General features: G+C 34.9%; 8 protein-coding genes across 10 annotated transcripts in view; 1 reads left to right on the forward strand and 7 right to left on the reverse strand.

Moving 5' to 3' along the window:
- Nucleotides 1245-4131, reverse strand: LOC104790197 (disease resistance protein TAO1). The gene is made up of 4 exons (XM_010515901.1): nucleotides 3425-4131; nucleotides 2176-3295; nucleotides 1804-2097; nucleotides 1245-1713 (listed from the first exon to the last, which is right to left on the reverse strand). Exons 1-4 carry the CDS (start codon nucleotides 4015-4017, stop codon nucleotides 1342-1344), a joined length of 2379 nt encoding a protein of 792 aa, XP_010514203.1. The 5' UTR covers nucleotides 4018-4131; the 3' UTR covers nucleotides 1245-1341.
- Nucleotides 4593-6640, reverse strand: LOC104790205 (60S ribosomal protein L5-1). The gene is made up of 7 exons (XM_010515913.1): nucleotides 6535-6640; nucleotides 6084-6153; nucleotides 5771-5989; nucleotides 5594-5673; nucleotides 5392-5508; nucleotides 5002-5306; nucleotides 4593-4907 (listed from the first exon to the last, which is right to left on the reverse strand). Exons 1-7 carry the CDS (start codon nucleotides 6535-6537, stop codon nucleotides 4793-4795), a joined length of 909 nt encoding a protein of 302 aa, XP_010514215.1. The 5' UTR covers nucleotides 6538-6640; the 3' UTR covers nucleotides 4593-4792.
- Nucleotides 7741-9563, reverse strand: LOC104790215 (glyoxylate/succinic semialdehyde reductase 1). Its single transcript, XM_010515923.2, has 8 exons — nucleotides 9340-9563; nucleotides 9075-9185; nucleotides 8889-8990; nucleotides 8700-8801; nucleotides 8473-8588; nucleotides 8303-8381; nucleotides 8062-8232; nucleotides 7741-7964 (listed from the first exon to the last, which is right to left on the reverse strand). The coding sequence occupies exons 1-8, from the start codon at nucleotides 9442-9444 to the stop codon at nucleotides 7881-7883; spliced, it is 870 nt and encodes a 289-aa protein (XP_010514225.1). The 5' UTR covers nucleotides 9445-9563; the 3' UTR covers nucleotides 7741-7880.
- LOC104790235 lies at nucleotides 11956-13211 on the forward strand. The gene is made up of 5 exons (XM_010515945.2): nucleotides 11956-12273; nucleotides 12352-12418; nucleotides 12497-12705; nucleotides 12779-12851; nucleotides 12933-13211. Exons 1-5 carry the CDS (start codon nucleotides 12172-12174, stop codon nucleotides 13085-13087), a joined length of 606 nt encoding a protein of 201 aa, XP_010514247.1. The 5' UTR covers nucleotides 11956-12171; the 3' UTR covers nucleotides 13088-13211.
- On the reverse strand, nucleotides 13054-15125 carry LOC104790225 (protein DETOXIFICATION 1-like). The gene is made up of 6 exons (XM_010515933.2): nucleotides 14838-15125; nucleotides 14195-14739; nucleotides 14015-14101; nucleotides 13879-13935; nucleotides 13350-13794; nucleotides 13054-13254 (listed from the first exon to the last, which is right to left on the reverse strand). The coding sequence occupies exons 1-6, from the start codon at nucleotides 15078-15080 to the stop codon at nucleotides 13204-13206; spliced, it is 1428 nt and encodes a 475-aa protein (XP_010514235.1). The 5' UTR covers nucleotides 15081-15125; the 3' UTR covers nucleotides 13054-13203.
- On the reverse strand, nucleotides 16423-17284 carry LOC104790242 (protein DETOXIFICATION 3). Its single transcript, XM_010515957.2, has 2 exons — nucleotides 16807-17284; nucleotides 16423-16696 (listed from the first exon to the last, which is right to left on the reverse strand). Exons 1-2 carry the CDS (start codon nucleotides 17263-17265, stop codon nucleotides 16646-16648), a joined length of 510 nt encoding a protein of 169 aa, XP_010514259.1. The 5' UTR covers nucleotides 17266-17284; the 3' UTR covers nucleotides 16423-16645.
- Nucleotides 17287-19211, reverse strand: LOC104707916 (protein DETOXIFICATION 3-like; the record flags this gene model as incomplete). The annotated part of the gene is made up of 6 exons (XM_010424376.2): nucleotides 18928-19211; nucleotides 18303-18847; nucleotides 18127-18213; nucleotides 17979-18035; nucleotides 17454-17898; nucleotides 17287-17343 (listed from the first exon to the last, which is right to left on the reverse strand). Coding segments are annotated over exons 1-6 (1473 nt in total), but the record flags the coding sequence as incomplete, so codon positions are not given.
- LOC104790253 (protein DETOXIFICATION 2) overlaps nucleotides 20016-25000 on the reverse strand; it is a 6200-nt gene continuing 1215 nt past the window's right edge. The window contains exons 2-8 of one of the 3 annotated variants that reach the window (XR_768665.2): nucleotides 24801-25000; nucleotides 24627-24713; nucleotides 24495-24551; nucleotides 23966-24410; nucleotides 23796-23885; nucleotides 22424-22554; nucleotides 20016-20383 (exon numbers count right to left, since the gene is read on the reverse strand). The exon at nucleotides 24801-25000 is cut by the window's right edge and continues 345 nt beyond it. Coding sequence is in view for 2 of the 3 variants with exons in the window: in XM_010515983.2 (XP_010514285.1) it covers nucleotides 23835-23885; nucleotides 23966-24410; nucleotides 24495-24551; nucleotides 24627-24713; nucleotides 24801-25000 (840 nt within the window). In the remaining variant the exon portion in view is untranslated. Of the gene's footprint in view, nucleotides 20384-22423; nucleotides 22555-23409; nucleotides 23886-23965; nucleotides 24411-24494; nucleotides 24552-24626; nucleotides 24714-24800 lie in introns of those variants that run through there. The other 2 variants (XM_010515983.2, XM_010515968.2) reach the window with 2 other exon arrangements.

Below are 25000 nucleotides of genomic sequence, written 5' to 3' on the forward strand. Positions count from 1 at the left end.
TATGTGTAGTATAATTAGAAATTTAAATATTATTTTGTGAAATTTTATTGAGATAGTAACTTTTAGTATGTTAATCTATGAAATGGAGTTTTAAATAAATAGAAATAATACCTTAAGTATACATATTTTTTAAACCAAAATAGAGGCACTTAAATTAAATAATATTACGGGGTATGCGGTATGCCGCATGCATAAGGAAAATGCCTTTTTTTTTTATCATTAGGCACGAATTCGTGGCTGATTAGCTCTCCTCACCAACATGCATGTGTTATGTTGTCACATCTGCTCGTCCGAGTTTTAATTTTAATGTCATTTACAAATTTTATTGAGATAGTGACTGTTAGTTTCTTAATCTTTGAAATGGAGTTTTTAAATCAAGAAACTTATAATGCATATTATACCAAAATAGGATCCCTTCATCAGTTACATAATGGGGAGTATAAGGCAAACGCCTTTTATTTATTTTTGTCATTAGGGGCCCTTAAATTACATTTTTTGTTGTTGTTATGTTCGTGGCAGTTTAGCTCTCATCATCATCAACAACAAAATGCATCATGCATGTGTTATATGTTGTCACATTTGCTCGTCAGAGTTTTATGTCATTACAAAATTTGGAGAATCAGGGTTGCTATCTTCATCCAAAGAACAAGTCTCGAAGCTTGAGATTCCACTGCAATTCTGACATATTGGATTAGAGATGGGATACTACTAGAGATGATCTAACCTATATAAAATCATTAATTTGTTTATATGGAATTTTTTTAATCATGACTACTCCGAGTCTACTTTTACGAAATTCATTGACGTTCATTATTAAATAGATAAAGTGGAATCCACCACGACATAGCATAAATCTTTTTGCATTCTTGTATCTTTAACACATTGCCCTTTATTGTGATATGTAAGAGAAATGTAAAAAGAAATTAAAGCAAAATATTTATAGTTATTTATAATGTTTGTCATTCTCTCTGGATGGTTCTCGGTCGACTTGGGTTTCAAAGTTTGTCTCGATCTTCAGGTAAGTTCTCCACCGATTAAGACCGGATCGTTGTTACTAGTCTGGATGTCAGTTTGAAGCAGCTTGCAATAGTTGAAACTGTCAAAACTTGACTTGTGAAAGGAGCAATCTAGTATCTCCAGAGACTCTACAATATTTGGCATCTATATATGATAGATTATGGAACGTGAATCTAATTGAGTGAACTGCGTTAGTTTTCATTTTGAACGAAACTTGAAAATATTAATACAGCCAAACATTAATACAAATTTATAATAATCAATGTTATACAACTAAAATATCAACGTATGTTTTTAGCTATGGAGGAAGGACTATCATTTCTATCACAAAGCTTTTCCAACAGAAGAAGGAAATAACAAAAGTTTAATTTGTTCAGATTCTTTATATTTATGTTTTGTTGAGAGTATCAAGTTGATGTTGGTAGGAAGAACCTCTAGCTTTGAGCATCCTCTTAAAGTCACATTTTGCAATTTATGAAGGTTTTCGATAGAGGTGGGCAGCTCCACTAAACTGGTGCACCTACAAAGATGCAATCTTCGGAGATTATTGGCACTTCCAATGGAGTATGGCAGCTCCACCAAACTTGAGCATCCACAAAGAATCAGTGTTTGAAGGTTAGTGGCAGTTGAAAAATCAGGTAGCTCCTTTAGGTTCTTTGAATGGAACAAATTCATCCTCTTAAGGTTTAGGAGCGGCTGTACAAACAAACAAAGGAAAACATAAGAAAACTTGAAATAAAACATGCTATACATACGAGAAAGACACATCACAATTATATTTCGTACCATATTTCCTTCCCACATCTTCTCAAGTTTGTTGTGTTGCAAGTTTAGCTCCACAAGGTACTCCGTGCAAAAATTGGAAGGCAAACATGTCATTGGAAAATGATCCCATTCTAGTAGTCTAAGTTTTCGAGATAAATTGTTCAAACCTTGCGGTAAGCATAATTTATCACTCTGGTCGCATTTGATTCTTAAGAATTTCAGGTTTAGCATTCCTTCAAAAGCTCTCTCACCTATATTTAATTCGCCTGACAGTTCAGATGAGTTGAAACGTATGCCTATAACACTTCTACTACCCTGTAAAAGACCAAAACATTATGTGTAGAAAGTTATTAAATGAATATACTTTGTAAGGAACAAGGAAATGGAACTAACCGTGCCATCAGTGATCACTTCACAAATATCTCTACCATCAACCAAAAATTGACGTTTTCCAGGTTCACGAATGAATCCTAACTCATCATGACGAACAATTTCTCTACCTAACTGCTCGAGCAGATTATGCATCTTTATCCATCCTTCTTCAATAGATATGAGAGATTTCTCAACTAATACGTGAAACCTTTGCTTCGTATACAACAACTTATGCGCAAGATACTCTTCCACGTTCTCAATTCTTTTATTGTTGAAAATGCATGCTATATGAAGGAATAAATCTTTATCGTCACCACCTAAGGCATCGTAGCTGAACTTTAAAATGCTTTGAAGATTAGAATCAAGGTGAGTCCTTAACCTTGGTATTGCATTGATCCACTCATGCTTTGACATTCCTCGGAAATGGGATCCCATAACTCTTAGTCCCAATGGTAAGTTACCTAAGAGTTTTGTGACTTCTAATGCAAGTTCCTCGAACTTATCTTGGGGGATCTTTTGACCAAAAGCAGACATGCAAAAGATTTGACAAGCTTCTTGTCTTGATGGGAAATCCACCTTGTAAACATGGTTGATGCCATGTGCCTTCAATAGTTTATGGTCTTGTGTTGTGATAATAATCCGACTTCCATGACCGAACCACGTAGTTTCTTTTGCAATAGCATCTAGTTGCATTGACTGATCGATGTTATCAAGAACAATAAGCACTTTTTTGTCATTCAACCTGTTTTCCGCAACTCCTAAATGAGGAACCTCAATATCCATGTGGTTGATAATCTGGGACATAAACTGGTTCTGTAAGTGTAGCTTTGCACTGTACTCATCAGAACACACTTGTCTTGTATACATTAGCTCTTTGATGTTCTCCATAAAGGCGCTTAGTTCAAAACTGTCGGAAAACTTGTTGAATAAGAATCTGGCAATGATGGTCTTACCAATCCCTGATGGACCCCATATCCCTATCATCCTCACTTCATTGGAGTCTAGACATAACAATGGTTCCATCATTTCCATATGAGCTACCATACCAACTAAGTTGTCGAAATCTCTAGATGGTGTAGAATTATTCAATAAGTTGGAAACATCACTTGCGATTTTTTCAATCATGACCGCCTCATTATCCCTAATAGAAGAGGATCACATCCATCAAATCGTCACAAAAACTAACATACACATTTAGAGTTTATAATGTACATAATTTCTTGTTTTAGAAAACTTAAGAAGAACAAATGAAAAATCATAAGAGACAAACCAGTTGTTTGAAACGTAACCGGCAAGTTTTGCCACTTTTGCTAGAGATTGTGTCCATCTCCTAGTGTCCTCCTTTGTTTTACCTGCACATGTTTTTCTAAAGGCACTCCCAAAATCACCAGTAAGCTTCTTTACATCAGATGGATCCACTTTATTGAAAACCACCATCACAGTTTGACCAAACTCTTCTCTGCACTTGATAATCTCAGACTGTTCATCAAGACACCAAGACGAAGAAGCGTAGTTCCTAGAGAGTAAGATGATTGCAATCTTAGAACTTCTGATCGCTTGTACAAGTTCAGGACTGATGGATTCTCCTCTCTTGATCTCATTATCACTAAAAAGAGTGATTCCTTTCTTTTGAAACTCCTTGTGAAGATGACTGAGAAAGTCTCTGCGGACATCTTCTCCGCGGAAGCTTGGAAAAACTTGGTGTGTCCAACTGTGAGATGAAGTAGATGGAGGAACTAGTGATGAAGGAGATAAAGAAACAGAATCGTTTTCTCTGTTATCTTGGTGGAATCTGAATTTTCTAAGAAACGTGAAGAAGCCTATTGCAGCTGCAGCAGTGCTAAGAAAAAAAAAAGAATTCATTAGGTGTGTGCAGCAGAGAAGAGGCTTTGTGTATAAGCCTTATTGATATTTTTTGCGAGAAGACAAAATCAAATAATATGTCACAACAGTATAGAAACGCTCACCAACCCCCATTTCTAGATTTGATTGCTTTAAGGAGTTTTAATAAAAATGAGAGCACAAATAATTTGAATTANGGGGGGGGGGGGGGGGGGGGGAGTGTTTGACTTTTATAGTGAGGTTTAGGTGTGAATAAAATAATTCCATATTAATCTTAACTACCTTGCAAATTGAAGAACACATAGCTCATCCAAGAAATCTTGAAACATTATTGATTGGTAAGACACAAAAATACCAAATAATCTCATGGACGATGAGTTGGTATGTTAAATTCTTACATTTGGCTAGGTAGTAGTAGAGAATGTATGTTATATATAAAATCATAGAATATGTGACACAAAGAATAGACGTCGCTCCAAATAGACTCACTCAAACAAAGGTACCTGTGAATAGATGAGAAGTGTAGGTAGGTACTTTTAGGAAGTAGTAGTACTAACAAAAACTACGAATAAAAGCAAAACTAAAGAAATGGCAGATTCATGAAAACGATAATGGGGGTAATAAGATAATAAATTCTTAATAGATAATGTATCCTCAAAATCAAAATCCTCGAACACAATTAAAATGTGAAAACAAAAGCTGAGTGTTTTAGTCTGAAAACAGAAAAATCGAGGCATTAAGCTCAAAAGATAAAAAGCTACAAGGGGCACGAGATAAAGAAGACTGGAGAACTGATTTACTCTTCATCGTCCTCATCATCATCATCATCACCACCTGCTCCATTCAATGCCTTAACTCTCTCGATCAACTTGTTCTTCCTCTCCTCGTACGTAAGCTTCTTCAAGTTGTACCTGTTTTTTGTTTAATGGAAACAAAATGAGACACCAATGGACAAAGCCAGATAACAAAATTGATTGTTATTAGTAAATTGCTTTTAGTTTCTACCTCTTGTGTCCCTTGGGAGCAGGTTTCTCGGTTTTCTTAGGGTTGGGGTCTGCACGGATAGCTGCATGAACCTTCTTGTAAATCTCCTCAATGCCCTCAGCTTCAACTCCTTTCTTAATGTAAGCACTGAAGTGAGTTTGTAGCTTCTCTGGCTCATCTTCCGCCAACATTTTCATGTAGTTTGAGACGTGGCCACCATAGATGTAATTCCTGTGGATTGCAGCATCGAGTTGCTTGTTCTCTTTATTGAACCCAGCAAACCTCTTGTCACTGTGTGGGATATCAAGACCTCCATCCAAAGCACCCTACAATTTCATGAAGCAAACCAAACGGGTATTAAAGAATTGCTACCGAACACAGTCAACATACAATCAGAGAACAATTTCATACCTTAAGAGCACCAAACACACGGTTTCCAGTTGTGGTCCTGATAAGTCCAACATCAAGAAGAGCACGGAAAGGTCTCCTTGAATCAGTTGGCTCCACGGAGAAGTCCTCACCAGTGGCCTGATTCATTGTGTGATTTGAGTGTTTTAACAGAAACATAAACTCAACCATTTATTTTCAAGATGAAACCAAGTTGACAACATACCTCTAGGTTGCCCTCGTACTCGTCATCCATCTCCAACATCTTCAGAACACGGCGAGCCAAAAGAAGCCCAGTGCAGTAAGCTGGTTTAAGCAAAAAAACATTACATACTAGTAAACCACAAACACAGAATCAAACATATAAAACTGTAATACAACACAATAGGACTGATTCCAATACCTGCAGCATAGTTTGTAAGACCAACAGTGAGACCATACTGAGGCAGCTCATGTGCGTAAGCAGAAGCTTTCACAATGTCACCAGCAATGCTAGCAGAGACAATTTGTGCCACGATGTCTTTGTTGGTAAACCTGACAACAAAACGGTACTTAGGTGTGTTGTACTTATTCTTGTCCTGATTGATCAGACGGATCCTAGCCCTGTAATCAGTCTTTCCATCTACACAAAAAATGAAATAACTTTTCAGTAAAAGGTTGAAACAATGAGAGAGACCAAACAATATCATCAGGAAAACGAAAACAAGAATCTATACCTCTTCTTCTCCTGAACTTCACTTGGTACCGTTTGAAGTAGGCATTCGACTTGCACGACTTCACAAACACCTAATAACAAAACAAATCAATCCTATTTTATTAGTCTAAGATCCAACAACATAAACTGTTAACAAAGATCCAAGGTGAAAACTGAAAACACCATTAAAACGCATATGTGACCTCTAAAACAGAACAAACCACAAAGTCTCAAACTTTTCCTATTTCAATTGCAAAGCAAGTTATAAAACCAAAAACCCATGAAGAAATACATCTAACGAAGCTGAATACAACCATAGGATCATGATTCTCTCGTTACCATATCTAATCAAAAACAAAATGCAGGAGGATTCTATAAGAAATGAAAGGTCAAAATCGGAGTTTCTAAGGAGAAAACTAAGAAGAAACGATGGAGAAATGAGAAGAGAAAGACAGAAGAAGGCTAGGGTTTACCATTGTTTGATTCCTCTAGCTACGAGAGGCTTTGCTGTGAAGATGAGTGTGACGAGAAGACAAGAGGCGGAATGACCTAAATGCGGGATCTTATAAGACAAAACCCTAGGAAACTTCTCTTGGGCTGAAGAAAAAATAATTAATGGGCCTATGGGCTTTTATATTTAAACTTTTCTACTTCACCCATTTCAGCTTACGCTTTAGAGATGAAGGAGTGTAAAAAGTTTACAGTCCAAATAAATTCTACCAATTGAATATTTTTTTTATATATATTTTTGTTTTTGTTAACATTAATAAATAATTATATCACAAAAAATTAGTGTATAAATTATTATTAAGAACCATTTTCTGTAAAAATACTCCAAAAAAGATTACAACCCTCTTTGTATGATAAGTGATGTTCTTTTTTTTTTGGTCAAACGATAAGTGATGTTCTATCAATTGTATTTCAAAAATAAGTGATGTTTGGATTTACAAATTAAAAAAAAAAAAAAAAAATATTCACTATCAAGTATCAATACAACTTATTCATACTAGTTTATTATGATATATGGTTACTTATATTTACACGAATGCATGAATTGTCTCCTCCTAATATATGAATTCAATGTTTTATATTTACATGAATATGAGTCATTTGACAGAATAAATTTGTTGGGACTTAAATATACAGTAGGACCTCTATAAATTAATACTCGTTAAATTAATAATCTCTATAAATTAATAAATTTATTCGGTCCTAAGTTGAGACTAATGTAATTTTGGACATAATTCGATAATATAATAAGATAATAATTTTTTTTGAAAATTCTTTGCAAATATATGGTCCCATCAATAATATAAATTAATAATTATATAAATATATACACATTAATTTTTATTAGAGTTCATTTTCAATATTTTCAATATTATAACGATTAAATTTTATTTTTAAACTTTTTTTACCAAATTAAGAAAGTCTCTTTATAAATTAATAATTATTAATTTATCGAGAAATTATAACCTCTATAAATTAATAGAATTTCATGGTCCAAAAACATTATTAATTTATAAAGGTTTTACTGTAATCTCTTAATTTTAGTGAAAAATATCTTAGCATCATCACAGGATATGTTTAAAAACCCTCTTAACATAGTTACTTAAGTCTTAATGTGTTCCTATGCACCGGCTCTATGTATTTGCTTCTTTATAAAACGAGGTAAGATGGATTGTGGTTAAGACTTCTTTATTCTGTGAAGGATTAAAATGTGTTTTTGGCCAAATGAGAAATCTCTATTTGGGAAGATAACAATCATTTTCAGTAACCTAGCCATTCCAAATGAGTGGCTTTTGTTTTCAACAGTTTGCTATTCCCGGGAGAATTTGACAGCTTCAATCACAGCAGAGAAGTCGAGATCTCCAAGTCCCAAGCTTCTCGCCTTCTTAAAAGCCTGTCGAAAACAGAAACATATGTCTTTAAGAATTCATGCTAAGAAGGCAACCCTAGAGGAGAACCAATCTGCTCTAGTCTCTGAGTGAGTAACTAACCTCATTTGCAGCTGCGGCTACAGGCATGGAAACAGCATTTTCATCGCCAAGAGCAAGAGCTAGTCTCATGTCTTTCTGCTGATGTTTCAGTGGAAATGCTGGTGGGTAACTGCTCTTATTCATGGAAGGTCCTTTGCCCTTGAACATCGGGTTGGTCATTGCTCCAAGATCCTGCCAATAGCAAAACAGATTCAACCAACACCATTATTTCAGAGAATGCAAAAGTTTTTGATCATCTCACCAGGATATCCAGAAGAGTGTCAGAGCTAAGGCCACTCTTGTCAGCCAATACAAGCCCCTCGGAGAACGCATTCATCATGCTGTTTTCAGATGAAAAGCAATTGAGTAATGAAGTCATGAATGATTCACACTACTAATGGTAGTAGTTGTTAAAAGAGAAGAGTCATTTACCTTCCCATAATCATGTTCACTATTAGTTTCATTTTAGCTCCGTTTCCAACTTGTCCCAAGTAAAACGACTTCTTCCCCAAGACGTTAAAAGCTGGTATTGATTCCTCGAAGAGCGCCTTTAAACAAAAACAAATTATAGTTCTAGATCCTAAGTTCGTACTAGCTACACAGCTATAACAGTTCCTGAGATTGATCCATCCATCTAGAAGTAAAGTTTTGAGTTGTACCTTGTCACCAGCAGCAAGGATAATGAGTTGGCCATCTTCAGCTGGCTTTTTGCTACCTGAAACCGGACCTTCTATAAACCGACCACCCTTCCCAGTGATTGCCTGCCAATATCCAACATAGCTAAATCAAACTAATCAATTTGCTTCTATCTAATTCATCATCCAAAAAGTACAAAGCTTCAATTTAACCTCATTAATCTTTAAAGAAGTCTCTGCATCAACTGTTGACATATCTATATACCCTTTTCCTTCACAGATTTGCTCCAAAACACCGTCTTTGTCGAAAACAACCTAAACAACCGTTCTATAGTTTCATATCATCATCCATCATCAATGCTAAAAACATCGAAGCAGCAAAAAAAGAGATTCAAATACCGAAAGAGCAGCAGAAGGATCAGAGAGCATAGCAATAGTGTATTTGCATTTCTTGATCACTTCAGCTGGAGTCTCACATACTGAAGCTCCATGCTCCACAAGTTCATCACACTGTTCAACATCATCATCATCAACACATACCCTCAAGATTGCATTAAAATTTAATCAAAGTTTTCAACTTTATCAGATCTGTGTGAACAGCCAAACCTAAATCAGATCCTTTTTCAATTTTGATTGGTAATGAGATAGCCTAAAAACACAATACCTTGGAGAGTGTTCTGTTCCATACAGTCACTTTGAATCCATTCTTCAATAGATTCATTGACATGGCCTTTCCCATGATACCCAAACCCAAAAACCCTACTTCCATGGTTCACTCTTATACTCCTTTCTCTCTCTCTCTCTCTGCGATTATATTGCTCAGTGATGGATGGTCTGAGAATGTGACAAAGCTGGAGCCTTTTCTAATCAGAGAACCATTATCATCAAACACTTAACTTAAAAAGAAAGTATTTGCAATTTACTCCCTAAAGTTTGAATCTTTCTGCATCTCTATACTAGCAGCTGAAGAACGACCAAGATTTTGCCACGTACTGTATATGAACTTGGGCTGTCGCAGGAATCTTTGTTTTCCTGGGCACGTGTGCGAAGTTCTCAATCATATTTATTTGGGGAGTTCCACCCTGAAGTTATAGAAAATTGTTCATTTTGTGTGATAGTTTATAAAGTTTCATTTTAGTCCATTCTTTCAAATCTAATGGCTTTAAAAAAAAAAAAATCATGTACTCTTGCAATCGGAAAGAAAAATTCTCAGATTTCAAAGGTAACAAGTCTTTGACCATTTTGTAATTTAGATTAAGGATTCTATAACAAACCCTACACTTTTGTTTTGGGTTAATCCATTTAATCTTTGATCTAATCAGCGGAATAAGTATGTATAATTACTTTTGTGATGCAAATAAAATGATGTTGATGGTGAACATATTTTAATTTTGTAGATAGATGGTTTATTTGACTTGGATAATATTGTATGGTTTTGAGTGTTTAGAGATGACATGAAAAAGGTATTTATATAGTCAAGGAAATATGTAAAAAATCGCCCTTATAATTTTAAATATTTTATGTTTTGAGAAAATTTTATAGAAATACATTAAGGCTCATTCTTCAAACTTTTTATGTATAATCATCCTTACAAAAAAGACAGTGTTCAAGAAAGCGGTCTAAGCCGTATACGCGCTAGGCGCTCAGCAGACGCCTAGATGATCGCCTAAACCGCTTAAAATTATATTAATTTAGTTTTAATATAGATTTATGATTTTTAACTACATATATAAATTTATTAAGTTTTATATATGTATACGTAATTATAAATGTTTATATATTGTTAATATAACTTAAATAAATGTATTTTTCTTACTTTTGTTTATAATTTATATATTTTTTTTTCAAACATATATTTGTATATAATTTTATATATAATGTTTTATAAACGCATAAACCGCCTAAAACCATCTAGACTACGATTAGGCGTTCTAGACGCTGAGTCACCGCCCAGATACCGCCTAGCGTTTTTTTGTACAATGCAAAAAGAATGTGATATTTCTTTTCATTTCTCAATTTTTTTACTATTTAAAAATAAGAAGTTTTTCATTTCATTCTTCTACCGTCTTTACAGAACGAGGAACAATAGAAAAAAAAATGTTTACTCCCAAAATTGATGAGGAACAAATGCAAAAAAGGAACAAATATTAATATTAAGGTTTTATTTGAAAATTTTATGAAAATTAAAATAAGTTTTCTATAGTAATTAAAACTAAAAATATATTTTAAATTACTTTTAAAATTTTATTGTAAGTTAATATTAAATTAATATTTAACATGACATCTATAAATTTAATTCAAAATTTTTATTTTAAAATCAAATGTAAAATCTACACATTAAAAGTAGTATTAGTATTTTCATTGAAAATTGATTTATTTAATATTTAATATATTTTAAAAGATATTGTTATTGGTTGGTTACCATTTATTTTTTTGGGGGGTTTTCAAAAATACCTTTTTTCCTATATCATCACTCTTTAGAAATATACTTTCATGTTGTCCATCTTCAAAAATACCCATTTTCTATGTATAAAATAATTAAATTCTAAGCCCTAAGCTCAAAATACTAAACCCTAACCTCTCAAAACTATATCCTAAATTTAAAAAAGAGAACCCAAACCTAAAAAAAAATTCTAAAAATTAATTTAACAGGAACATATTGTAATTGTGTATAAAAGGATAAAAATGAAAATGTTCAGAAAAATAGTATATTTGAAAAGGATATCTAAAAAAAGGTATTTCTAAAAAATTCTCTATTTTTTTTTTCCCTGCATCTTTTCCTTTCATTTCTTAAAAGTTGTTTCCTTTAAAGTATTTTCGATTTATAGTAAAATATGTTAATTTTTTTACTTCAAGATTACTACACTATAATGAATTTTAACATAACACCCAACTAAAACTTTTTCATTATAACGCACAAAATTTAGAAACTTTAAAAACTTTAACATTTAACCTCATGTGTCAATAAAAATAAAATCCTAATTTGTTTTTTATATTACAAAAAGATATTAAGTTCCAAAATAAAATGTAAGTTATTATTAAAACATTATATCAAATTATTATTTTAGTGTAAAATTAAGGAATATAAGATAAAATACGAATATTATATATCAAACTATATCTCTTGATGCAAATTTATTTTGTAAAAAAAAAACCTTTCAGAGGTTAATAGATGTTTTGAAATTTTTTGGAATAACAACTATTGTTGGAACTTGGAAGTATCTATGCAAGTTTTTTCTTTTCCTTTTTTTTTGTTATCAAAACTATGTTATATCCCTTTTTGATGTGTGTGGTTGGCAACTCTGAGGCTCTGCCTTTTTCATCTCTGTCTCTTCTCATGTTTTCTCTTCTCTTCTTTTGCTTTGCTCCACTTAGAGAATAAATATAAAATAAATAATAGTGTTTAGTTGGAGGCAGAAGATGGAGAGAAACTAAGATTTGAGAAATACTGAATCGTGTTATTGGTGAAGAATACAGTTTCTGTATCTTCCTTAACATGGCATCAATAGCAGGACGATCATTTGGAGTCCCCAGCACTCGTATCTCCATAACTACCCCAACTCTGTCTTCCTCTTCTTTGTTTCCACCACTAACATTGGTTTGTAATGTTTCTTCAGAAATTTCGTGGAGTTTGTATCTCATTTGTATTGATTCAGGTTTTGTCTTCTCTTTGCAGCAATCAGGTAATAAAAAGGACAACCAATTGCGGTGTTCTGTGCAAGAATCTTCAACTACTTCTGCTGGTAAAATTTTGGATTGCATAAAACAAGTATGTTTGGTTCAAAAACACAAGAGAGTAACTTTCTTGTTCTCTTTACTAGTTGCTACCGAAAAGAAAGAAAAAGAAAAAGAAGAGTCAACTGTGGCGGTTCCGGCAAAGAAACTTAAACCCGCCGCTGCGAAAGCGGCTGCAGTTGCGAAACCGCTGAGACAGATGATGGAAGAAGACGTGATTCCTCCTTTAATAGCCATTCTTGAAGCTCAAGATGATATCTCTGAGTTAGATTTATCTTTTCAAGAAGATACTAAGGTTTCTTGAATTCTAACTTCTAACACAATTATCATCATCATCATTAACTAACTTGTGTTTGTTACTGAGCCAGCTCGAAGGTTTTTTCTTGAAGAAAGGTATTCCATATTCCTTTTGGGCCTTCTTCCCCACTGGAAACCTCACAGGTGATTATTTCGTAACCCGGATGATGTAGCATTAAAATCTGAATGTTGTTCATTTCTTAAACCAGTTGTTGCTTAAAACAGGAGCAAAAGGATTTTCAATTTCATCTCACGGGTCAGGTCCAAGCACCGTGGAACCTTTTCTGGTCGACGAGAGGAAACCAACTGCAAACCACGTTGTGTTTTGGGTCGAGAAGCGCCTCGCTGCACAAGGGATCATTCCCGTTTGGGACCAATGAGGTTTTTTATTCACTTGTAACTACTACATTTTGCAAATATTTGTATACCAAAAATTGAAGAAAACATTAAACCCCTATCTCTCTCTCTCAAAACTTGATTAGGAAACATCCTTCGTTTATGCTAGTTCATTTTCAGTTGATACTATTCTCTTCCTCGCCTTCTCAGCCTGCAAGTAAATAGATTCAAAGCATTAGGACAAACAAAAAAAAAAAAAACTGAAGTAAAGCTGAAATGGCTAATCTTCTATTCTTAGTTATTTACCTGTTCCTTCCAATTCATGGAAGCTGTGACAATAGCCAATACAGTGGCTTGCACAGTGGATCCAATCACAACACCGCACCACAGTCCTTTACCGTTAAGATCATGCCTGAAAGCTAAGTAAACTCCAACAGGAGCTCCTACGAGATAATAAGAGAAAATATTGTTCCAAGCTCCAATGTGTTGCCAACCACTTCCCCTAGCAACACCATTAAGAACTGCAGTGAAGCCGTCGAGGATAAAGGAGAGACAGAGCAGAGGAGATAAGTCAGCCACATAGTCCACAACTTCTTTGCTATTACTGAATGCGTAGCCTATGATGTTCCTGAAGGTGAAGAGAAGTATGCTAAAGAAAGCTGACTCTACCAGCCAGAGACAAAGCCCTGCCAATACTGAAACCCTAGCAACTTGTGGATTCCCAGCTCCCAAATTGTTTGAGACCCGTGTGCTGCAAGAAACCAATCACTAATGTTTAGGACATGTATACAGAGGAATTCGAAGATGTTTTATATTAAAGATTGAGATCATATACCTCACAGCTGCCGCAACTCCGGATGAAATCACATAGTGCAAAGTTTCTGTAGTAAGACTGACAAGAATTAAGGAAATTAGGATTAATACTTTTCGATAAAGAGAAAACAAATAGGATACACAAAAGTATTACTTACCATATTGAGAGAACAGAGGTTTCGAGTTTTGGGTTAGAGAGAAGACCTGAGCAGAGTATTAGTAGCTCAAATAGCCACCATTCTAAGCTATTAGAAGAAGATAGAGAAAATGCAAATGAGGTAAGAAGAAGGCATTAGTGTATGTAACTTGATAAACAAACACAACTTATAATGACTTACCAAATCATTGCAGCTGATGGGACTCCGTATTGAAAGAACTGCTTAACACAAGACACAAAATCTTCGGACACAAATCCTCTAGTCTTCTCACAAGAGCTGGAGAATCTCACATAACATGAGAGTATCACAGCGTAAAACCAGAAAGACACACTAGTAGCCATGGCAGGTCCATTGCTTCCCAGAACAAACACCAAAACGAAAACCCAACAAACAAAAACGTGGAACAAAAGGGTGGTCACGGCAGTGTAGAGAAGAGGGAGAACCAACCCTTGTGTCAGTAGAAACCGAGTCAAGGGTATAACAATCGCTTGGGCGAACAAAACCGGTATGAGCCAAAAGGCGTAGGAGCCAGCGATTCTTGATATGTCAGGGTCTTGTCCGAGAGAAATCAAGATGTTTTCGATGTAAAACCAAATAATTGATATGATGAAACAAATTGGTATGTTGGAAGCAATTGCAGAGTATGTGTAAGTTCCGATTTTTTCGTATTGCTTGGCTCCATAAGCTTGGCCACAAAGAGTTTCTAGTGCACCCACTAATCCATACTAAACAAAAAAATTAAATTGTTTTCAATACTTGAGAGAGAGAGAGAGTTGATTGGACTCTTGAATTGGAAGAGGTAAGAGAGTCATAACATAATTACCATAATGCTGAAACCAGTGACGTTTGTGAAAGAGGTAGCAAGAGCGACGCCCGAGAGCTGAAGCTCGCCGTTGTGACCAGCGACCATGACTGAGATGACAGGCAATAAGTACTGAGCAATGGTCACGGTGGCCATAGGAGCGGCCAAGCGGGTCACTCTCTTCAGCTCGGCGGTGAGCTGACCACTTTGCCATGTGGCTTTACAAGTGACCAGCTCGTCTCGGTCAAGAAATGGCTCTTCCATTGTCTTCTTTCTAATTTTGAAGGCTTTGCCTTTGAATTGAGATAAGTGTTCTATCTTTTATATAGTATAGACCGACTCAATCTTTATTGACCATGACACGAATGTTGATGTCAGTGATGACTTTTTTTTTTGTATACAATATTCAATTTAGTTTACACGACTCTTTAGAACGACCAATAAAAGCAATTTGTTTTCCGCGACATTCCTGATTTGAACTTTCATATCATTTTATGCTAAACCAAAAGATTATATTATATTAAGTCGACATATTAAAGTATATTATTAAATTTTAGACATCAGAAATTTCCGTAATGACGTGGTATAGTTTTCTCTTTAATGTGTGTCTAAAACGAAAAGGTTTTCTCTTTAATGGTGGACTTTAAGGTTCTTTACAAATTAAAATATGGGATAATTTCATAGGATAATTAATCTTTTCAATGTTTAATACACCCAGTTTGACCAAAAAGTATCTTTAGTTCTTTATTTATTTAATTATTTTAAAACATAAAGTCGAGGTGTAATTTTTTATATCTAAAAATAATTTAATTTGATTGGTGTACTTCCCAATTCTCAGCTGAAATAAACATATATGTGGTGTTGAAAAAAAACAGTTGAACAAGACTCTATTCAGCTAAATTTAATATTATGCAAATGGTAATTGCAAAATTACTGAATTTGATTGAATCCGGTTGAGTATTTTTTTTTTCTTATCATTAAAACTTTATAATTAAAAAAAAAACGAGGTATTTATCGAAAAAATAAATACATGAGGATCGCGTTCCGAGTAAGTCAGTCACTACTCACTAGACAACAAAGGCAACTCCAACTACAAACGTGCTGACAAAGTAAGTCTTAAGTTTAGGATAGCAAATTCGTTTTGACAACTTTGAAGATATATAGATACTACCTAGCAGCCAGCAAATCCAATATATGTTACAAAATTATCAATATAGATACATATTCAAGATGACATCATGACATCAGTTTTTCTTTTAATACTGTTCATTTTTCTATATTTAATCATTTACATCAAGAACATATTTGAAGAGTAATCTATCATGTTTTGTACCATCTGAGTTTGAACATACAATCTTCTCTTAATTATTTTTGTTGATTTCAAAGTTTATATATTCCTAAAGTGTTTTAATTTCTAATCAAGATTTCTAAATTTTTTAGTTAATGTGTGGTTGGAAAAAAAGAGAGTGAATGATAGATATATAGGAGTGGTGAATCATGTTGGAATGACTTGTTTGCACTCATGTTTGTTGACAAAGTTACGAGATTGGTACAATCTTTGGTGAACCACAGGTTTCAAATCTCAATCTTAAGTTAAGCGACCAAGTTCAAAATAAAATTATCTTCTTTTCCACATTTGTCTCTTGTCTTAGTTCATCTATCTCAAAATGAATTAGGAAACACATGACATGACCGTCTTTTGCAATATGTAGTTACAACATTTTAACATACCCTACCCATATGCATATAATATGGCCTACAAAAATATACATATGTATTTGGTGCATACAAAACAGTTTAGAGGGCTATGAGCTAGAATCACCCTTCGTTTAAGCCAATCCATTTTCAGCTGAGACTATTCTCTTTCTAGCCTTCTCAGCCTACAAATAATAGATTTCAATTACTTCAATGCATTAAACAAAAATAAGTAAAAGAATGTATAAGTGTAATGAGCTGAAATGGCTAATCTTCTATTGTAAGTGTTTTTTACCTGTTCCTTCCAGTTTATGGAAGCTGTGACGATAGTCAGTATAATGGCTTGCACAGCGGATCCTACCACAACACCACACCAAAGTCCTTTTCCGTTTAACTCACGACTGAAAGCTAAGTAAATTCCAACCGGAGCTCCTACGAGGTAATAAGCTACCACGTTGTTCAAAGCTCCAATGTGTTGCCAGCCACTTCCCCTAGCAACCCCATTGAGAACGGCAGTGAAGCTATCGAGGATGAAGGAAAGACAGAGCAAAGGAGATAGTTCAGCCACATAGTCCACAACTTCTTTGCTGTTGCTGAATGTGTAGCCTATGATGTTCCGGAAGGTAAAGAGAAGTGTGGTAAATAAAGCTGACTCTACTAGCCAGAGACAAAGCCCTGCAAATACTGAAACCCTAGCAACTTGAGGAATCCCAGCTCCCAATTTGTTTGACACGCGTGTGCTGCAAGAAACCATATTACTAATGTTGAGAAAGGTATTGCTGGAGAGATGNCCATTTTCAGCTGAGACTATTCTCTTTCTAGCCTTCTCAGCCTACAAATAATAGATTTCAATTACTTCAATGCATTAAACAAAAATAAGTAAAAGAATGTATAAGTGTAATAAGCTGAAATGGCTAATCTTCTATTGTAAGTGTTTTTTACCTGTTCCTTCCAGTTTATGGAAGCTGTGACGATAGTCAGTATAATGGCTTGCACAGCGGATCCTACCACAACACCACACCAAAGTCCTTTTCCGTTTAACTCACGACTGAAAGCTAAGTAAATTCCAACCGGAGCTCCTACGAGGTAATAAGCTACCACGTTGTTCAAAGCTCCAATGTGTTGCCAGCCACTTCCCCTAGCAACCCCATTGAGAACGGCAGTGAAGCTATCGAGGATGAAGGAAAGACAGAGCAAAGGAGATAGTTCAGCCACATAGTCCACAACTTCTTTGCTGTTGCTGAATGTGTAGCCTATGATGTTCCGGAAGGTAAAGAGAAGTGTGGTAAATAAAGCTGACTCTACTAGCCAGAGACAAAGCCCTGCAAATACTGAAACCCTAGCAACTTGAGGAATCCCAGCTCCCAATTTGTTTGACACGCGTGTGCTGCAAGAAACCATATTACTAATGTTGAGAAAGGTATTGCTGGAGAGATGTTTTGGTTTGAGAATTGAGATTATGTTTACCTCACAGCCGCCGCGACTCCAGCTGGAATCACATAGTGCAAACTTGCTGTTGTAAGACTTGAACGAAAGAAATAGGATTCATTAGTTTTTTAACAGAGAGAATCTAATGATAAAGATTAAAACAAGTCATTCAGTATATGATACTTACCAAATTGAAAGGACAGAGGTCTCGAGTTTCGGGTTTGGTAGAAGACCTGAACAGAGTATGAGCAGCTCAAACAGCCACCATTCTAGGCTATTAAAGGAAAACAAAGAAAATGCAAACTAAATAAAAACAAGCACTAGTGTATGACTTGGCCAACAAGAAACTTAAAAGTGACTTACCAAGTCATTGCAGCTGATGGTACTCCATATTGGAAGAACTGCTTGACACAAGACACAAAATCTTCAGACATAAATCCGCGAGTCTTCTTGCAAGAGCTGGAGAATCTCACATAACATGAGAGCATCACAGCGTAAAACCAGAAAGACACACCAATAGCCATGGCAGCTCCATTACTTTCCAGACCAAACCCGAAAACCAAAGCCCAGCAAACCGGGATGTGGAACAAAAGGGTGGTCAGGGTAGTGTAGAGCAGGGGAAGAACCAACCCTTGTGCCAGAAGAAAGCGGGTCAGTGGTATGACAATCGCGTGGGCGAATAAAGCCGGTATGAGCCACAAGGCGTAGGAGCCAGCGACTCTGGATATGTCAGGGTCTTGTCCGAGAGAGATTAAAAGCTTTTCGATGTAAATCCATAGAACTGATATGAGGACACAAATAGGGATGTTGGAAGCTATTGCAGCGTATGTGTAGGTTCCAATTTTTTCGTATTGTTTTGCTCCATACGCTTGGCCACAAAGAGTTTCTAGTGCACCCACTAACCCAAACTGTAAAAACAGAGTTGAAGTGTTATGAAGATTTGAGAGTCAACTTGATATTGAACTAAAGAGGAGAGAGTAGTCATTACCATAATGCTAAAACCGGAGACATTTGTGAAGGAGGTTGCAAGAGCGACGCCGGAGAGCTGGAGCTCGCCGTTGTGACCAGCTATCATGACTGAGATGACAGGCAACAAGTACTGAGCAATGGTCACGGTGGCCATAGGAGCGGCCAAGCGGCTCACTTTCTTCAGCTCGACGTAGAGCTGACCACTTTGCCATGTGGTTTTACCGGGGACCAGCTGCTCGTCTTGCGGAAGAAATGGCTCTTCCATTGTCGTCTTCTTTGTCTTGAAAGATTTGCCTTTCATTTCTGATGATATACTTTTATCTTTTTATAGACAGACGACGAAACCAATGTCACTGTCAACGTAGACTATACTTTTTGGAAATTGTTGGAATAGAATATTAAATTTATACGACTCTTTAGCTCCACCAGTAGAAGCATTTTATCTTTTCCACGAAGATCCTTAAAAAGTATTCTATTATTAAATTTTACATGTTAAAGTAAACATCAAATTAGTTTAACATTACACCAAAAAAAAAAGTAAAGTTTTCTGCAATGACGTTGTATAGTTTCTCTTTAATAATTGTCTTTTTTTTTAAGTTCTTTAAAAATGACAAAATCTTCCATCAACTTCACAAGTAACGTATGACAGTTTTACTTTATAGTCTACGTAGTGGATAAACCAATTAATTAAGCTTTTATCCAATTAAAAGATACTTGGGATACACGTCTACATAATAAATACTCTTTTTGTTTCATAAAGATTAATGTTTGCAAACTTTTATTATTAGGCTTAAATATATTTTTTTCTTTGAGTAAAGAGATATTATTTAATTTTAAACCAATAACAATTCAAAATTTTAAATATTTTCAATGATTACTTTTTGAAGTTTACAAAACATCAATCTTTGTGAGATAAAAAAATATCTCAAAACATCAATATTTATAAGACAGAGGGAGTATGTCTTTGAGACTTTGACTTCACAATAAAAAAAAAGAAAAATTGCTAATTATCATTAAATTTGCATACCAAAAACCATTTCAAAACTGTGAAGTGACCTTGGCCAATGGTAAATTCAAATGTAGAAGACACTATCACACTAGGTATTGAACCTCACTCCCAATAAATGTAAAAATTTGGCTAATAGATCAGCTTATTGTGGTCTAATGTTAAGAAAAAAAAGAGAAATTTATTATTTATGCCATGTACAGTGACAACTTTTTTTGAGAAATGCCACTTTTGTTTATTCCTTCTCCCGCCTGTCATAAGAGCAAAATAAAAATACGAGTTTATCCTTCTAAGTTTATTATTCTTTTAAGTACTTCTTTTTTCTCTCAAAAATCACTTTTTACGGATCTTCATCTCTCTCCACAATCTCTCATCTTTTCATGAAACCTTCATCTTGTCTGCAACCCATCGTCCTTTCACATTCCAAGCAAATCTTCCCATTTGTTTCTTCTACGATATCATCTTTGGACTAGACACGGTAAGAGACATATTAATTTTCTCTGTGTGAGGATATTAATTTTCAGATATGCTTACATTTTTGTTGTCTATTAATCAGATCTGTAAATCAGCTGTTGGATCCCAACAAAAGTGTTGAAATCCAAGAAACCATAATTGTAAGTCAAACTAGCTATTACTTGATGGACCAGATTCAAATCTCGTCTACCGCATTTGCCTATCAGTGGACTTCGCTGGTCGTCCGTTGGTCGGTGGAACAATTTTGTATGTGCGTACAAGGGTGGACAGGTTTTAAGCTATTGACGAACAAGAGTTGACAACCAAGCAGATCTGGTCCACTAAAGAGACCGACAGACATAAATGTGGTGGACAAAAACTGGTCGAGCGCTGAATCTGGTCCACCGAAGGCACAATAAGATCGGTCTCTTCGTCAACAAACCTACATGGTGGAGAAAATGGTTTTATATTATTGATGGACAAATATCAACCAAGTAGATATGGTCCCCTAAGAGAGCGAAGGACAAAATTAGCATGGAAATAAAAGCAACTGTTCGGAGGTTGAATCTCGTCCACCAAAGACACAACGACTTCAGTACATGCGTCGTTGACCTATAGGATGGAGATGTTATATTGGTAATAATGGACAAGTATAGTCCAACCAAACAGATTTGGTCCACTTCAGAGGTCGAAGGACAAATTTGGGATGGACTAAATTTGACTAGGTGTTGGATTTGGTCCACTGGAAGTTTGGTACATGTGTGTTTTGTGTTGTAAAAATTCGCCCCTGTTTCAAAACGTCTGTCACTTATCAATTTTCTTTTAATTCTCCTTCCTTTTAATAATAGGGTAAAAACGTATTTTCTTTTTGTGGCATACAATTAGAAAATGGCATTTTCAATAAGGAAATACTGAAAGTGGCATTTGTGATAACTTTAGTTTTGAAAGTGGCATTTCTGATGAAATTCCCAAAGAAAAACCATTTCAAAACTATAAACTTGGGAAACAAGTCCCAAGAATTATTCGAGAAGAAACAAGTCTACCATTGAAAATAAATTTGTGTGCATTAAATTAGTTAGGATTAAGCAAAATAACAAGAATTGAAACATTGAAGCCAATGAAACCATGCCGAACCAAATATTGGCTTGTACTCCCTCCGTTTCATAATATAGGATGTTTTAGAGGTTTTTGCTTGTTTCATAATATAAGATGTTTTCAATTTTTGAGGTAACTTTTAGACTACTTTTATATTTATTATTATTTATTTTATGCAGTCTTGTTTCTGATTGGTTAAACTTTTTAAAAGTAAACATTTCTTATTATGCGTGCTTTGGCTAAAACATCTTATATTTTGAAACGGAGGGAGTATCTTTTATACAATTAGTTTTTTTTTTTTTTTGTCAAAATTCAAAAGATACCCAAAATATCTTAAAATAGAATGATAGACTGAAATACCTAGAAAATAGTAACCACAATTATAAATATGACCCAAAACATTAGTTATGTTTAGACTATAAATAATCAAAATTATCTCAATAACTAAAATATCCAAATGTTGCCAGTTACATTTTAACAAAATTAAACATTTTTTTTTTTTTTGCAAATCTAAAACAAAATTTATTAAAATCGAATATATTTTAATGCATATTTCAGACTGTTTGAATATTTTGGATTGGTCGGATAAAGTAATCTGCTTCAGGCTAAACTCTTTAAAATTTCTTTTAATTCAGTTATTTATTTAAATATATGAACCGATCCAAATCAAGAAACAAGCTAAACTGAACTCGAATCTAAAATATATAATGGATCCTAGAATTCTTTAATCGAACTATGCAAGTAGAACTGACCCAAACCAAATCGAATACTTTAACGTATGTGCTCGTGGGATTATTCGTGAATCTGCTTATTATAATGGTATGCGATGTAAGTAACTCGATCCGATAAATTGATCAACAATTATAATGAAAAAAAATCAAATATATTTAATAATGATCATATAACATACCATAAAAAGAAAAGAAAAAAAAACTGGGTATTAATTATTAAAGATCATTACCTGTGAACTCACCAGCAATATGAATATCCCTAACGAGTGGTCAAAAGACAATTTGGTTAAGAAAAATCTTAAAGGTAATGGACGTCGTGGTCAGTAGCAGTCGTCCAATATCATCATTTTGGAATATATTACTACAAAAGAGAACATTGAAAATAAACAAAATTACTTGGGAATCAAGTTCCGAATATCAATGAATAAAAAACAAAGGCAACTGTCAAAAAAACTTGGGAATCAAGTTCCAATCATCAGAGATTAAAAAAAGACAAAACTGTTGTAACAAAAACATTTTTTTCATATTAACTAGACGGTGACAAACGTGCCGCCAAAGTGGATAAATGAGCAAGGTAGCAAATTCGTTTTGACTTGGTTGAAAACATTTGGTACTAAAGCTTACTAGCTAGTGGTTGGCAAATCCAATATATTACAGTATTGTATAAAACTAGATATACACTATACTGATTAGAAATAACAATACAAGTGCTCTGCACACAATGACTATTCCCAATATAGCCAGCCTTTTGTTCTGTATCCAAATTAGTTTTTGACCCATCATGGGACGAATCAAACCAAGTTTCTAACCGACGAAAGGATTTCTAACGACGCAGTGTTTTTGGGTGAAGAAGCGTGCTGCACCTTTGTTCAACATTTTTTTTTCTTCGAATGAAAGTCAAACTTTATTAACATTTTACGTGACCTTTTAATTTAAACCATAAGAAGAAAACAGAGCATTTCGAGCGAATCAGAGCATGTTTTAGTTTAAATGCGCGATCCAAACCAAAGAATCCGCCCATCCTTTGAGTTATAAGAGAATATAACCGAACTGTTCTATCTAATTATTTGTATGGACAAGAGACTTGGGGGACCTAGAAAAATATTTTACCGAAGTAAAAAAATAACGAAAAAATTAATAATTTAGAAAAGCTAAAAACCTAAAAATATATTTTGTTTTATTTAAAAGAACCACAGATTAGGTTCAATATTTTTAGGAGAAGCAAACAAAAAAAGCTAAAATACATAAGAGAAGTATAGTCAAAACACAAAATAGTAGAAAATATAATCTTTAAGGGGTCAACTGACCCCCGTTAAGTCTTACTAGGTCCGCCCCATTTTTCGTTTAGTATGAGGTTTTATTCACTTGCAACTATTACATCGTCTCTCTCTAAATGGATTAAGAAATAGAGGACCCATGACCGTCTTTTAGCATTGGCAATTGGAATATCTCTGTTCCATTTACTACAAGACATTACTTTATAAAACTTGGAATATATACTTTTACAAAAAATTAGTAACACATGAGATATAACATTAACAAATTGTTGCAACCTTTTTTTTGAGAGTGTATGCTGTAAAAGAACTGAGCAATAAGACTTACAAATATTTTGAGATATCTCATCAGAAACACCCTTTTTCTTTAAGCCAATCCATTTTCAGTTGAGATTATTCTCTTCCTTGCCTTCTCAGCCTGCAAATCACAGCATTAGCCAGAATATAGAAGTGTAACAAAAATACTGAAATGGCTAATCTTCTATTCGAAGCTCTAACCTGTTTCTTCCAGTTCATGGAAGCTGTCACGATAGCCAATATAATGGCTTGCACAGCGGATCCTACCACAACACCACACCACAGTCCTTTTCCATTCCACTCACGACTGAAACCTAAGTAAACTCCAACCGGAGCTCCTACTAGATAATAAGCCACCACGTTGATCAAAGCTCCAATGTGTTGCCAGCCACTTCCCCTAGCAACCCCATTGAGAATTGCAGTGAAACCGTCGAGAATGAAGGAGAGACATAGCAAAGGAGATATGTCCGCCACATAGTCAACCACTTCTTCGCTGTTGCTAAATGCGTAGCCTACAATGTTTCGGCATGTAAAGAGAAGTGTGCTAAAGATTGCTGACTCTACTAGCCAGAGACAAAGCCCTGCCATTACTGAAACCCTAGCAACTTGAGGATTACCAGCTCCCAGTTTGTTTGACACTCGTGTACTGCAAGGAACCAATTAAATGACTAATGTTGAGAAGGATACTGTTGAAGAGATGTTTTGCTTTGAGAAATGAGATCATGTTTACCTCACAGCTGCCGCGATCCCAGCAGGAATCACATAGTGCAAAGTTCCTGTTGTAAGACTGACATGAAAGAAACATGTTAAATTCAATTTGGTTTCGAGAACACATTGGGTAAAAGAAGCAAATGATACTCACCAAATCGAAAGAACAGAGGTCTCGAGTTTTGGGTTTGGGAGAAGACCTGAGCTGAGTATGAGCAGCTCAAACAGCCACCATTCTAGGCTTTTTAAAGAAGAATGCGAGCGGTATAAGAGAAAGCATTGATGTGTGTAACTTGACCAACAAGGATCTTGAAAATGATTTACTTACCAAATTAATCCTGCTGAAGGGACTCCATATTGGAAATACTGTTCGATACAAGACACAAAATCTTCGGACACAAATCCGCGAGTCTCCTCGCAAGATCTGGAGAATCTCACGTAACATGCAACTACCACAACGTAAAACCAGAAAGAAACACTAATTGCCATGGCAGCTCCATTGCTTCCAAAACCAAATACGAAAACCAA

This window comes from Camelina sativa, chromosome 1, assembly GCF_000633955.1.
Source record: "Camelina sativa cultivar DH55 chromosome 1, Cs, whole genome shotgun sequence".
Taxonomy (NCBI): domain Eukaryota; kingdom Viridiplantae; phylum Streptophyta; class Magnoliopsida; order Brassicales; family Brassicaceae; genus Camelina; species Camelina sativa.